Raw genomic sequence first — 15563 nt, 5'->3', positions numbered from 1 at the left:
TAGACTAATTCTGTGAAGTCTGTTTCTCCACAGTATGCAGCATTTACTTTTCCTGTTTGGATTTTTTCTTGCCTTTATCTCTAAACCTGGCATCCTAAGGGTCATCCCTGGGTCATTACAGTTTAGCAGTCAGTTACTGATTGACCAGAGTTGTGTTTAAGTTCCTGAGCCAGTAAGGTTTTCATTTTTTGCTGTGTGATCTGTGTGGCTTGGAGACTGCTTTCACATTACAGGGAGTTTACAAGTTTGTTCCACTGAGGACTAATAGCAAAGCAGTTTCCTCTCCAGTTGCTCCTGAGAGAGTGTGGCCTTAGGTATCAGCACATTATTCTATATCAGGCCTCCTTTGCTGTCTCTTTCTGATCTCCCTGTTAAACTTTAGATCTGCTTCCACTGGTATTACACCATGGTTTTGCTCTCTGGTAACTGTTATCTGATTTTTATTTTGAACAATTCCTTGGAGGCATATATTGCTCCACTATCCAAATAAAGTCAGACCCCTCAGACAGGGCCAGGATGTTGCCAATCTTTGAGGTTTTCTCTTACCTCTCCATGGCAGAACTTCTGTATTATAGAACAATATCTGGGACTGTTGGGAGTTGCCATTTGGTTTCTAAGTGCTAGAACACCTCTTCCGAAACAAAGTTGGGAGAGGGAATGGGTGTAGCCTCTACCACAGATGCTATAGCCTCCCCACTACTATTACTGAATCCTATATGTTTTGAATAAATTGTTCTCAATTTGCTGTAAATCCTTTTATTATTCTCCAGAGACTTTGAATGATTGCCTTTGCTAATTTTGACCAATTAGACAGATACTCCTCTGGGAAGATCTCACAGTTTGTGGGTTTGGGCCCTGCGTCGGGCTCTGCTGACAGCTCAGAGTGTGAAACCTGCTTTGGATTCTGTGTCTCCCTCTCTCTCTGCCCCTCCCCTGTTCATGTTCTGTGTCTCTCTCAGAAATAAACATTAAAAAAAATTTTAAATGTAGTCTTGTTCAATATCATGTGATATTAACTGTGTTATTGTATCCAGGGCTGGAATACTCACAAATGACCAGGATGTTAAACTCTTGAATAAATGCTTATTCATAGTTTCAGCACTTTTTCCAGAAAGGGTCAGGCAACCTATATTCACCCAGAATGTAGAGTATAACAAAATGCATATTACTTCAATATGCTACTACCTTCTGTGACAGTCTTCAATTGCATTCTGTAAGTTATACTTTGATTACATACACTTCAAAGGTAAGAAAAACTTTTGTATCTTTTTTCTCCCTTTATGGCTTTCAATGAAATTTCACAGGTTTTCTATCATTTTATATGCCAAATCTTTGAAAGACATACATTAGAGTCTAAATTTTGCCAAAGAGGGAATCAAGACGCAAAGTACTTAAGTGACTTCCAAGGTCATACAATTCATTAATGATAAACCTAAAACTAGAAGCAGTGAAAGGATTCCTCAACATCCAGCCTTCACCTCTGTGCACCAAATCTAGTTAGATAAGCTAAGATTCCTCCTAGAAAGCTAAAAAAAATTGCTCTTCTGCTACATAACTAAAAGTAGACTTTAGGGCACCTGGGTGGCTCAGTTAAGCATCCAACTTCAGCTCAGGTCAGGATCTCACAGTTCCTGGGCTCGAGCCCCACATCAGGCTCTGTGCTTACAGCTCAGAGCCTGGAGCCTGTTTCAGATTCTGTGTCTCCCTCTCTCTCTCTGCCCTTCCCCTGCTTGTGTGCTCTCTCTCTCTCTCTCTCTCAAAAATAAATAAACATTAAAATAAATAAATAAATGAATGAATGAATGAATGAATGTTAACTTTAATTCACATGTACTTATTATGCTTCTGGGGAAGACATCTTTTTCTGGTATTATAAATATAAAGCATTGATGATTCAGATCAAAAATATATTCTGTTAAACATTGTTGGCCATTGTTGCTATAACAAAAATACCATAGACTTGGTGATTTAAAAAACAAATTTATTTCTCACAATTCTGGAGGCTGAAAGTCCAAGATCAGGGTGCTATAACATGGACAGGTTCTGGTCTTCTTTCTAGCTTGTACATGGCTACCTTCTTGCTGTATCTTCACATGGGGGAGAGAAAAATCGGTATCTCCCTTGTTTCTTTTTTTTTTTTTTTTGAGAGAGAGAAAGCACGCGAGTCAGGGAGAGAGGCCGAGAGAGAGAGAGAGAGAGAGAGAATCTTAAGCAGGTTCTACACTTACTGCAGAGCCTGACGTAGGGCTTGATCCCATGACCGTAGGAACAGTACCTGAGCCAAAATGGAGAGTCAGACGCTCAACCAACTGAGCCACCCAGGTCCCCTTCTTGTCTCTTCTTATAAAAGTACTACTCTCATTGATGAGGACTCCACTCTCATGACTTAATTACCTCCCAAAGGGTCCACCTCCAAATACGATGATGCTAGAGGTAAGGGCTTCAATGCCTGAATTTGGGGAAAAAACATTCAGTCCATAGCATCCATCTTTATCAAAAATAGAATTCTTATGTGACAAAAATATAGGCTTTCTATAATAAAAAATGAAGTAAAAAGTTACATCAATTGAAAAGAGATCTTAAAAGTATAATATCAATTTTAGAGAATATTTTTTCTTATTTCTAGTAAAACATTGTGTGACATAAAATGTATCTGATTTAGAGAGAATGTCTGCTATGTTAACAGAAATTATGTGAGATACCATAGACTTATCTAAACTTTTCTTTCCAGGTCATCCTCAAGACCAAGAGGAAGAAATTATGATAAAAAGAAAAATAAAATGTTAGAAATCTAACAGAAATTTAGTATTGAACATTATTAAGTCAATATTTATAACATCAACAATGTTACATAAATACTAGGTAAAGAAAATTAGTTATTTTTGTACAATTGGGATAATAAACCAAATTTTCTATTTTTCTCTTCTAGACAACTTTTGCACTAAAGCAAAATATTCTTATTTAAATCTTATTTTTGTCATGAACATTCTTCAAAAAAGAGTTTTTAAATAACTAGATTTGGCTTATTTGCACATCCATTTATATAATCTTAAGTGGGTTAAAAAAATTGATCAAGAGAATAATATGGACTAAAAAGATCCCCAGGGAATCCTTACTGAACAAAAAGACAAACATAAAGGAAAATAGTTTTTTTCCTGGGTCAAAAACTTAGGTTTAGAAATTTCTTCCATGACTGGAAGACTGTTAGGGGTTAAATTTTAGGAAAAATAATCAAATCCCTTCTCACAATTGAAGTTCCATATGACCTTAAAGACAAAAATATCATGTCCTGAGTAACAATATGGAAAGTTATTTAGAACACAACCTTAAAAACAAAGAGAACACTCTAAATGAGAAAGGGTATCTATTGGGGACGCTATCACATTTACTTCAAAGTGGCTAAAACTTTTTTACCTGGGTATATAGGCAATATTCCACACCAATAAATACTCCTTCTTGTTTGACACACTTTTTTCACTTGGCTTCCAGTCTCCTGACTTTTCTTTTAGCCACCAGTGGGTCTTTCTCAGTCATTTGCTGGTTCCTCCTTTTCTCTTCTACTTTTTAATGTTGGCATATACCATAGGGCTCAGTCCTATGATGTCTTTATCTGCTCTTTTCTAGCTGCACTAAATGATCTTATATGATGTCATGTCTATTCACTAATGACACCGAAATTAAGTCTGCCAGTCCTAACTTGTACCCTGAATTCTAGACTTGGGATATCCAACTGCCTACTCCATCTTCAACCTAACATGGCCAAAACAGAACTTTTGATTGAACACTCCTCCAAATCTGTTCCTCCTCCAGTATCCCACATCTTTGCAACCCAGAATTCCCCCAGTTGCTCAGTCAAAAACCTAAGAGTCACCCTTTTCTTCTCTCTTTCCCTCTCATATCCAAGCTAACAGCAGATCCTATCTTCTCTACCTTTAAAGTAGAGCCTAAATCCAATACCTAACCATCTCCCCATCATCTACCATACTAGTCTAAGACTCTTTACTGGAACTCTAATAACTTAACCGGTCTCTCTGCTTTAACCCTTAATTCTCTTCAGTCTAACTAACCTTCAAACAACAGCTCCCATACAGGTAAGCCAAAGTATATCACTCTGCTCTCAATCCTTCTAATGACTTCTTATTGTATACCACATTATTAGGGCCTTTATGAACTACTCGATGGTTTCTTTCCTATGTCATTCCTTACCATTCTTCTCCTTTAATTACTATGTTGTAACCTGACTGGTCTCTCTGCTAGCTCTCAAAAGTATGCCAACTAAGTTAACATTTTTAAGCCCTTCACAACTTGCCTTTGACTCTGCCCAGAATGCTCTTCCCCCAAATATTCACATGGCCCATATACTTATTTCATTAGGGCTTCTGCATAAGTCACCTCCTCCAATAGGCCTTAGTCCCTAACCACCTTATCTAAAGTAGCAACCCTCTAAATATTCTCTCCCTATTCCTTGTTTCTTCTTTATAGCACCTCATGTTATATTTCTGCTTACATTTTTATTGTCTGCCTTCTCCAAAAGGACGTAGTAAATTTCACAAAAGCAGTACTTTGTATTGGTCACAGCTATACAACCAGCACACAAAAGAATATCTGCCACATAGTAAACTAGATAAATATGTACTGAACCCCAAAAATGAATGAATGGGATTCGAGTCTGAGCACTACCCAATAATATAGTTTTATTTTGCTTTAGAGGAAAAACAAAAGCCACAAGAATGTGCCCTTAAAACCAAAAGTAAACTCAGCTTAATTTCTCTCAAATGACATGAATTTTATTAAAAGGAGAAGAGTTACTCAGTAGCAGTGAATTTGAATTTTCAGCAAAATATCCTAGCTATGATAAAATTTTTTTAAAAGCTTCAGAATGATCCCCCAAAATAAAGTCTCGGTTTATTTAAATGAGCCTGAACATGTAAAAATGGGACATGTAACATATACATATATACACATACACAAAATAGTACAGTTTTATGAAATCAAAGTGGAATAAATGGGAACATTTTAGATTATCCCACAATCCTCTCCCCTTCCTTCTCTCATCAAATTGCTACCAGTGAAGGCCCAGGAAGCTACCAATTAGCTAGAGCTGGCTTTAAGCATTAGAAATGTATCCTGTTAACTTGATGCTGACATTGTTGTTCACAATAAGGAAAATGGCAATATCCCCAGAGGTTTCAGAAGCAGCAGGGCTTTTTGCATGAGTATGTCTGTGGCTTAACTGCCACTATATGTTATCTGCTCTCTTCCACTGATGCAACTTAGAGTCCACGAGAATGTGAAAAATTCCACCATCTAATAGATGAATCTCTTTATGTATAATCTGGTGGAAGGCTGAGACTGATGGTGAAGTCAGTTTTCACTAGTGGGCTAAAGAATCTAGATCTTGAAAAATAAATTTAGCCACACTGAGGCTCTCCTGAGCCATGCACAGAAGGCCAGTCCAAGTGCTCCGAGGATGGCAGTCTGTTGGTGAACAGATTATGGCAACTCAAGTTGAGCCACTTGGCCTCTCTAGCAACAAGGAAAAGAATTTAGTCCGGTATGGTCAGTTTGTTTCAGTCAAAACTCATTTAATGTTGATGATGTGGTTTATGCTCTCTGGTCAGGGGGGTAGAAGAACGATGAATACTACTCCTTATGAAAAGTTTCAAGCCTTGTAACCCCTCTGAAAATAAATAGTCCAAATACCAGTTCCATTTCTTTCCCTGCAGGCACAAAAAGGGGAAAATTACTTATCAAATATTTACTAGGCTTATTCTCTACCTCCTGATCTTTGCCTAGGAAAAGTTCCCAATGTCCTGAATGCACATACCAAGAGTTAGCTCAGAGGAGCCAGGTTTATAACTGGAACTCAGGCACTAAGTAATATTCAAACCAGAAAGTACCTATAATTTAAGGGCCAAACATTCCTTTTATTATACTGGCAAAAAATTTTTTAGCTGTTCAACTGAACAAGTACTATGAAATGGAAATGGGTCATCATTTGCACATTCTAGAAATTTAACATTTAAAATAGCTAACATGGGACCAGACATTATATTACTGCCTACATTAAATATGTACACAACAGAGTTTCTGTAACAATGAGACAACTGTGTTAGGTTTTGTTGAATCAGCCTCATTACAGTCACACTTTGAATACATGCAACTGTATTATAAAATGAGAAAATGCACAGATACAACAGCAAGAGTCAAACTATGAATAGCTGTATCTTAGAGAAGACTGTATAGGGTATGTGCCAATAAATGCACATCAAAGTCACTGGAATGAATTCAGAAGGCAAACACTTCACTTTGACTTTGTGGAGGCAGCAGGATTAAGGTTGGGAGAAAAGTGAAGGTATAAATTTTTTGATGAAATGAAGCTGTAGTAAATCCCTGAACATGATGAATATAAATTTATTTACCCGAACAGAGCTCATGTTTACTCTCCTTTCTTCTGGCCATTCCTTAAAAAACAAAAGCAAAAAAGAAGTGGGGAGATATGAGGATGGAAATATTTGGTTAGTAAAAATTACTAGAAAATTAAGATAGCTCTTCATTGTCTGATTCATTTGCTACATTTTATTCCTGCTATCGCTTTTGGATTCCTTTTGAATAAACACTCACGATAGCCTTCGATATTGCTCCCTAGAGTACACACAGAAGGAAAATAAGATCACAGTGAAAAAAGTATACATCATTTTGCTAATTTATGGCCTCAAATATGTACTCAGTCACTGGGGTGAAGATGAAAGATGTTAGAGAAGGCTTCTTCTGAGGTATAGGACACCCGAACGGAGTCCTGAAGGATGAGAAGGAAGTCTGGTGAGGCAGTCTCTGTACACAGTAGATTCTATAAAAACTGTGATTCTTTATGAAAACGCAGATCTAGGTGATCTCATTTATTTCCTATCTTTAACTATCACCCACTATACTTCAATGAAAAGTCATTAATTCTAAAACAAACATTTTTATATATTACTAAAACTATGCCTATTAAACTATATATAACACAACGTCTTCTAACACTTAAAATTTAAAACATTTTTATTTTATAATGATTGAGTTTTAGACGTAGGCAGATTTTGATCATATATCCTTTTTATAAACATGAAATGATAAATATAAACAAAATTAAGTAGGGAAAGTATTCAGAGTCCTACTCTTCTGAATTACTTTTCTACTCAAGAGCTGTAGATAACTATGTTTTTTTTCCCACACAATATCATCTTCTGTGCCAGAGTGTTGGCAATGGAACATTTCTTATAAGAACTAAAAGATACTGGTACTGGGATCCCAATTACATAAACCTAACCTACTTTTGGCACCTGCTTCTAAGAAAGTCCATAACATGTATAGTTTACTGCTTCCCTCCCCTCTTTCCTCCAGGACATTTGGTTTTTGGGGCTTAAAAGAGTGTTCCAATATTTCCTGCAAGTTTTTTCCCCAAGCTTCTGACAACCATCCCACAAGGTCTGATTTTGGCAACCCCCCAGGGCACACTCAAAAACAGCAAATGATGGGGCACGTGGGTAGTTCAGTAGGTTGAGTGTCTGACTTCGGCTCAGGTCATGAACTCGCGGTTTGTGGGTTTGAGTCCCATGTCAGACTCTGTGCTGACAGCTCAGAGCCTGGAGCTTACTTCCGATTCTGTCTCCCTCTCTCTCTCTCTCTCTGCCCCTCCCCCCTCACAATCTGTCTCTCTCTCTCTCTCAAAAATAAATAAACATTTAAAAAAATATTAAAAAAACAGCAAATGACAACTATATCTTGATTGCTGCCTGGCTGACACTGATCACAAGACTCATCCTGATCTCTGAGAAGTTCAAAAGTGAAAAAAATGTGTTTTTACCGATTAAATATACTCTAAACTCCATGCTGATGAATTCCATATTTATATCTCTAGTTCCAACTTCTCTCTTGTGCTGCAAGTCCAGCTACAAACTGCCTAATTACACTTCTCTTAGATATCTAACAGGTATCTCAAACCTAAGTAGGTCAAAATAGAACTTGAGTCTCAACTTGCCCTCCCCCAAAACCAAAATAACTTCTCCTATTCTTTCATCATTATTCCTGTTATTAATAAGTGGAACCAACATCAACCCAGTTGCTCAAGTAAAAAAACTCAAAAGTCCTTTTCTTTTCCTCATTCCCACTTCCAATAAAATCATCAAGTCCTGCCTGTTCTACCTCTGCAATATATCTCAAACCAGTCCACTTCTATCCATCTCCACTACCACCACATATATACAAATCTCTATTGCTATCTCCTGTATAGACTCCACCAACAGCCTCCTTATTGGTGCCCCTGCAGCCACTTGGGCCTCCTCTTATAACTCTGTCCTCCAGAAAAAAGCCAAAGTGATGTCTATTAAACATAAACTCAGACCATACTACAACCCTGCTTTAAAATTTTTTAATTGTTTCCCATGACACTCCTAACAGACTCATAAGAGAGATAGCCCCTGAATCTCTGCCACCTTATTTCATTCCATTTTCCCTCTTTTCCTTAAGCTCTAAGCCAAACTGGCCTTCGTTTTTCCCTTGAACCCCTTGAGCCACTGTGCCATTCCCACTGCCTAGAATGCTCTTCTTCCAGCTATTCTTAGGCTGGCTTATTCTCATCTTTTAGAAGAAATCTCAGACCAAATACCACCTTCTCAAAAAGCCTTCCTTAAATACCCATTCCTCACAACTCCCCAGTCACTTTCTCTCACCCCACCCTGTTTATGTTCTTCATAGCACTTCTCAAAATTTATAATTATCATGTTTATTTATTCCTTACTTGTTTATTGTTTGTTCTCATTAGAATATAAACTCCATTTGGGCAGAGATACTGGTATTTGTCTCCATAGGCACTATACTCCCAGTGTGAGAAGCACAGTAAACACAAAAATATTTGTTGAATGAATAAAGAAACAACTATTGATTCAAAGGTAATTATGATAATAAAATGTAGAGCTTCAGAATTGCCTGAAATGAAGGCTCTTCACATGTTGAAAATATTTTGACTCATTAAGTGAACAGAGCTCTTTGACACTGAAAACTGATTGGTCAAATTATATTTACTAAATTATCTCTAAAAAGCTGACTAATTTGAAACATTAACAATGTTAAAATTCAGTAAAATCAAAATGTCAGAATCAAATCATACTACCATGGTATCAGAGGTTATTTTTACCATCTCAAAGGTAAGATACTTAGATAATGAACAGTTAGTTGGTGACAAGGGCTCAAAAAGGCGCTCTTTTTAAAACAAAGATTGACATTAAAGCCTAGTACTTTCAGAACCATATAGAAACATCATCAGTTTAAAAACTGGCAGTTTCAGGGGCGTCTGGGTGGCTCAGTCGGTTGAGCGTCCAACTTCAGCTCAGGTCATGATCTGACGTTTCCTGAGTTCGAGCCCCACGTCGGGCTCTGTGCTGACAGCTCGGAGGCTGGAGCCTGCTTCAGATTCTGTGTCTCCCTCTCTCTCTGCCCCTCCCCCACTCATGCTCTGTCTCTCTTTGTCTCAGAAATAAATAAACATTAAAAAAATTTTTTAAAAAAACTGGCAGTTTCACATTTTGCCAAATGTGCTCTATGCCACTAGAATTTAAATCTTCTAGTCAGAACCAACCTTCTTAATAAACATTTTAAAAACTGTTTTCTGCTTTAAAAGAATGTGTCAATTCCTGATCTTTCAAAATGAGTTTGCTCACCTATGTTCTAGTTGATAATATTTACTACTTTAGAGACTGAATTTTATAACACACACGGTCTAGAAGAAAAAATTATTTGACTTATAAAAATCATTTATACTTTATCTATGGTTTATTACATGCTTTGCCAAATAAGAACTGGATGCAACATTATTGACTGGGTATGGAGAAACCAACAACCATTCATGGTTAGCAGTAATGTAAATCTGTATGAATTCTACTGAAAGGAATTTAACAACACCCAACAAAATTAAAAAGACATAACCTTTGAGAACAATTCCACTTGAGAGCAATTTTATCCAGACACACTTGTATATGTATGAAATGATGTATATGGTTTAAGAATATTCATTAGAGGGACACCTGGGTGGCTTAGTCAGTTAAGCATCTGACTCTTGGTTTCAGCTCAGGTCATGATCTCACAGTTCGTGGGTTCAAGCCCCGCATGAGGCCCTGTGCTGACAGTGTGGAGCCTGCTTGGGATTCTCTCTCTCTCCCTCTCTCTCTGCCCCTCCCACAGTCAATCTCTCTCTCTCTCAAAAATAAATTTTAAAAATTAAAAAAAGAATATTCATTAGAGTATAATTTCAAAACAGAACTAGAAACAAATGCTCAACTTACAACTTACATGCTTAACTTTAATATAGATTCATATGATGGAATACTATGGAGACAACAAAAAGAATGAGGCAGCCCTTTGCATACAAAAATGAAACAAAGCCAAGATATTGAGTCAAAAATTCAAGAGGCAGTAGATATCGTATATAATGTTGTAAAAGATCATTTACACAGAAATATACAATATATCTCTAGAAGGATATTCAAGAAATTGAATGTGGGTGCTTTATGATAAAAAGTGTCCATATGGAGTTTCACTCCCAGGAGAAGATCATGAGTTCTATGGACACACTCCCCAGAAAATGAGAAAATTTGGCAAAGACCATTTTTAAAAACCCAGCACTTAAAGTATCTGGAAATTGTCCTAAGGGTATATTAATGTACAAATATAACAATATTTATTCAAGAAAATCTACTAAAATTCTGTAAGAACAGCAAGTGTCTGGGGCATGTGACCTGATCTTTCCTATGTGAGTGTGGCTGAAAGGTCAGGGCTGTAAATACCTACATTAAGAATGAAGGAGGGGCACCTGGGTGGCTCAGTCAATTAAGTGTCTGACTTCAGCTTAGGCCATGATCTCTCGCAGTTTGTGGGATCGAGCCCCACACTGGGCTCTACACTGGCTGTGTGGAACCTGCTTGGGATTCTCTCCCTCTCTCTCTCTGCTCCTCCTCCACTTGCACTCTCTCTCTCTCAAAATAAATAAACTTAAAAAAAAGAATGAAGGAAGATTTCAATTGAATAATCTAAACTACTGCCTTAGACTAGAAACAGGAAGGCAAACTAAACTCAAAGCAAAAAGAAATTACAGGTGACCCTTGAATACAGGGGGTTAGGAGTGCCAACTCTGGCACAGTCAAAAACTCTGTGTGTAACTTTGACTCCCCAAAAACTTAACTACTAATAGTATACTGTTGACCTGAAGTCTTACCAATAACCTGTCAATTAACGCATATTTTATACACATTATACATTGTATTCTTAAATTTTTTTTTAACGTTTATTTATTTTTGAGACAGAGAGAGACAGAGCATGAATGGGGGAGGGTCAGAGAGAGGGAGACACAGAATCTGAAACAGGCTCCAGGCTCTGAGCTGTCAGCACAGAGCCCGACGCGGGGCTTGAACTCACGGACCGCGAGATCATGACCTGAGCCGAAGTCGGCGGCTTAACCGACTGAGCCACCCAGGCGCCCCCTATACATTGTATTCTTACAATAGAGTAAGCTAGAGAAAAAAATGTTATTAAGAAAACCATCAGGAAAATACATTTACAGTACTGTACTGTATTTATTGAAAAAAAAGGGGGTGCCTGGGTGGCTCAGTCGGTTAAGCAACCAACTCTTGGTTTCAGCTTAGGTCATGATCTCACGGTCATGGGTTGGAGTGGGCTCTGTGCTCACAGAGCAGAACCTGCTTTGGATCTTCTGTCTCCCTCTCTCTGCCTCTACCCCGCTCATGTTCTCTCTCTCTCAAGAATAAATAAATGTTAAATTTTTTTAATTAAAAAAAGAAAAAAAGAGAAAGAAAAAAATTCTGCATTTAAGTGGACCCATAGGAGTCTCAGACTTCCTAATTCCAAAACTTACTCCAAAGTTACAGTAATTAAAACAGTATGGTACTGGCATGAAGACAGACCTATATACCAGTGGAACAGAACAGAGAGCTGAGAAATAAACCCTCATGTATAATATGGTCAAATTATCTTTGAAAAAGGTTTCAAAATCATTTAAAGGGGAAAGAACAGTCTCTGTAACAAATAGTGCTGGGAGAACCAGATATACACAAGCAGAAGAATAGAGGTGACCACTTACTTTATACCATATACAATAATTAATTCAAAATGAATTATAAACCTACACATAAAACTTAAAACTATAAAATCCCTAGAAGAAGACACAGGAGGAAAGCTTTATGACATTGGATTATGCAATGATGTCTTGGATATGACACTGAAAGTACAGGCAACAAAAGCAAAAACAGAAAAAAAGGCAAATGGGGCTACCTTAAACTTGAAAACTTCTATATATTAACAGGCACAATTAAAAGAGTGAAAAGGCAACCTATAGAATGGGGGGATATTTTGTAAATCATTTATCTGATAAGGGGTAAATATCCAGATTTTTAATTTTTATTACCTTTTTTAAAAGTTTATTTATTTTGAGAAAGACAGCATGTGATATGAGTGGGGGCAGGGGCAGAGAGAGAGAGAGTGAGAATCCCAAGCAAGCTCCATGCTGTCAGTGAAGAGCCTGACATGAAGCTCACTATCACAGGCCATGAGATCATGACCTGAGCCGAGATGAAGAGCCAGATGTTTAACCAACTGAGCCACTCAGGCACCCCCAGACTTTTTATATAAAGAACTCATACAACTCAACAACAAAAAAATAAATAACTTGATTTGAAAAAATGGGCAAGGGACTTGAATAGACATTCCTCCAAAGAAGATATACAGATGACCAATGAACACAGGAAAAGATGCTCTACATACTAATCATTAGGGAAATGAGAATCAAAACCACAATGAGGTACCACTTCACATTCATAGGATGGCTATTTAAAAAAAAAGGGGGAAAATAAGAAGTGTTGGTGAGGACATGGAGAAATTGGAACCCATGTGCCCTGCTGGTATGAATATAAAATTAATATGGAAACACCTACGGAAAACAGCACAGTGTTTCTTCAAAAAAATATAAATAGAATTACCATATGATCCAGCAATTCCACTTCTGGCTATATACCCAAAAGAACTGAAAGCAAGGACTTGAACATACAATTTTATAGCCATGTTCATAGCAGCATTATTTTCAAGAGCCAAAAGTGGAAAGTAATCCAAATATCCATCAAAGAGCAAACAGACATGGGTGGATCTAGAGCGTATTATGCTAAATTAAATAAGTCAGACTGAGAAAAACAAATACCATATTTCACTCATGTTAAATCTAAAAAACTAAACAAATGAACAAGCAAACAAAAGGCAGAATTAGACCTATAAATACAGAGAACTGATGGCTGCCAGAAGGAAGGGGGAGTATGAGGGATAAGCAAAATGAGTGGTGGGGAGTGGGATACACGGCTTCCAGTTATCAAATGAATGGAGTCATGGAAATAAAAGGTACAGCATTATATGGTGACACATGGTAGCAACACTTGTGATGAGCATAGCATAATGTATAGAAAGACTGAATCACTATGTTGTACAACTGAAACTAATGTAACATTTTGTAAACTGGAACCTGCTTCAGATTCTCTCTCTCTCTCTCTGCACCTCTCATGCTCATGCCCTGTCTCTCAATAATAAATAAATGTTAAAAAAATTTTAAAGGAAAAGAAGTCTTTTCAACAAATGGTATTAGGAAAACTGAAGCGCCACATGCCAAAAAATGGAGTTAGATACCTATATCACATCCTATGCAAAAATTAACACAATTTTTTAATCTAAAAAAAAAATCACAATTTTTAATCTAAAAAATCTAAATATAAGAGCTAAAATTATAAAACTCATACACAAAACATGGGAATAAATTCATGATCTTGGGTTAGGCAGTGATTTCTGAGCTATGACATCAAAAGCACAAACAATACACTAACAACCAATTATCCAAAAAGGAAATTAAGAAAATCCTATTTATAATAGTTTTCAAAAGAATGAAATATTTAGGAATAAACTTAACCAAAGGATATGAAAGACTTATACACTGAGAAACTATAAAACACCAATATAAGAAATGAAAATATATGTAAAAATGTTTGAAAGACATCCTGTGTTCATGGATTCTGAGAATTAATATTGGTAAAATATACATACTAGCCAAAGCAACATACAGATTCAAAGATTCAATGCAATCCCTATCAAAATCCTAATGGCATTCTTTACAGAAAGAAAAAAAAAACTATGAAATTCATAGAGAACTACAAAAGACCCTGAATAGTCAAAAGAATTTTCAGCAAGAATAACAAAGCTAGAGAAATCATACTTCCTGATTTCAAAATATATAGCAAAGCCTCAGTAATCAAAACAATATGGTACTTGTATAAAAACAGACACAAACCAATGGAACAGAACAGAGCTCAGAAATTACAAGGGTGCCAAGAATACACACTTGGGAAAGGAGAGTCTCTCCAATAAATGGTGCTGGGAAAACTGGGTATCCATATGCAAAAGAATGAAATTGGACCCCTACCTTACAACACTTACAAAAACAAACTCAAAATGGATGAAAGATCTAAATGTAAGACAGGACGACATCAAAATCCTAGAGGAAAAAACTGGCAAAAACCTCTTTGACCTTGGCTGCAGCAGCTTCTTACTCAACACGTCTCCGGCAGTGAGGAAAACCAAAGCAAAAATGAACTACTGGGACTTCATCAAAATAAAAAGCTTCTGCACAGCAAAGGAAACAATCAGCAAAACTAAACGGCAAGTGACAGAATGGGAGAAGATATTTACAAATGACCTATCAGATAAAGGGTTAGTATCCAAAATTTATAAAGAATTTACTCAACACCCAAAAAACAAGCCAGTGAAGAAATGGGCAAAAAACATGAATAGACACTTCTCCAAAGACATCCAGGTGGCCAACCGACACATGAAAAAATGCTCAATATCACTCATCATCAGGGAAATACAAATCAAAACCACAATGAGATACCACCTCACACCTGTCAGAATGGCTAACATTAACAACTCAGGCAACAACAGATGTTGGCGAGGATGTAGAGAAAGAGGATCTTTTGCACTGCTGGTGGGAATGCAAACTGGTGTGGCCACTCTGGAAAACAGTATAGAAGTTCCTCAAAAAACTGAAAATAGAACTAGCCTATGACCCAGCAATTGCACCACTAGGTATTTATCCAACGGATACGTATGCTGTTTCAAAGGGGCACATGCACCCCAATGATTATAGCAGCACTATTGTTGATAGCCCAAATGTCCATCGATGGATGAATGGATAAAGAAGATGTGGTATATATACAGATAAAGAAGATGTGGTATATATATACAATGGAGTATTACCTGGCAATCAAAAAGAATGAAATCTTGCCATTTGCACCTACGTGGATGGAACTAGAGGGTATTACGCTAAGCAAAATTAGCCAGTCACAGAAAGACACATATCATATGACTTCACTCATACGAGGACTTTAAGATACAAAACAGATGAGCATAAGGGAAGGGAAGCAAAAATAATATAAAAACAGGGAGAGGGACAAAACATAAGAGACTCTTAAATATAGAGA

General features: G+C 37.0%; 1 protein-coding gene across 2 annotated transcripts in view; it reads right to left on the bottom strand.

Annotated features, from left to right (window-relative positions):
• Positions 1 to 2654: 2654 nt before the first annotated feature.
• CENPI (centromere protein I) overlaps positions 2655 to 15563 on the bottom strand; it is an 80256-nt gene continuing 67347 nt past the window's right edge. For both annotated transcript variants that reach the window (XM_049644056.1, XM_049644055.1), the window contains 2 exons: positions 6423 to 6464; positions 2655 to 5720 (listed from right to left, as the gene is read on the bottom strand). In XM_049644056.1, coding sequence (XP_049500013.1) covers positions 5586 to 5720; positions 6423 to 6464 — 177 coding nt within the window. In that variant the 3' untranslated portion in view covers positions 2655 to 5585. The remainder of the gene's footprint in view (positions 5721 to 6422; positions 6465 to 15563) is intronic.

This window comes from Panthera uncia, chromosome X, assembly GCF_023721935.1.
Source record: "Panthera uncia isolate 11264 chromosome X, Puncia_PCG_1.0, whole genome shotgun sequence".
Classification (NCBI taxonomy): Eukaryota; Metazoa; Chordata; class Mammalia; order Carnivora; family Felidae; genus Panthera; species Panthera uncia.
This window is presented reverse-complemented; position numbering and strand designations above follow the sequence as displayed.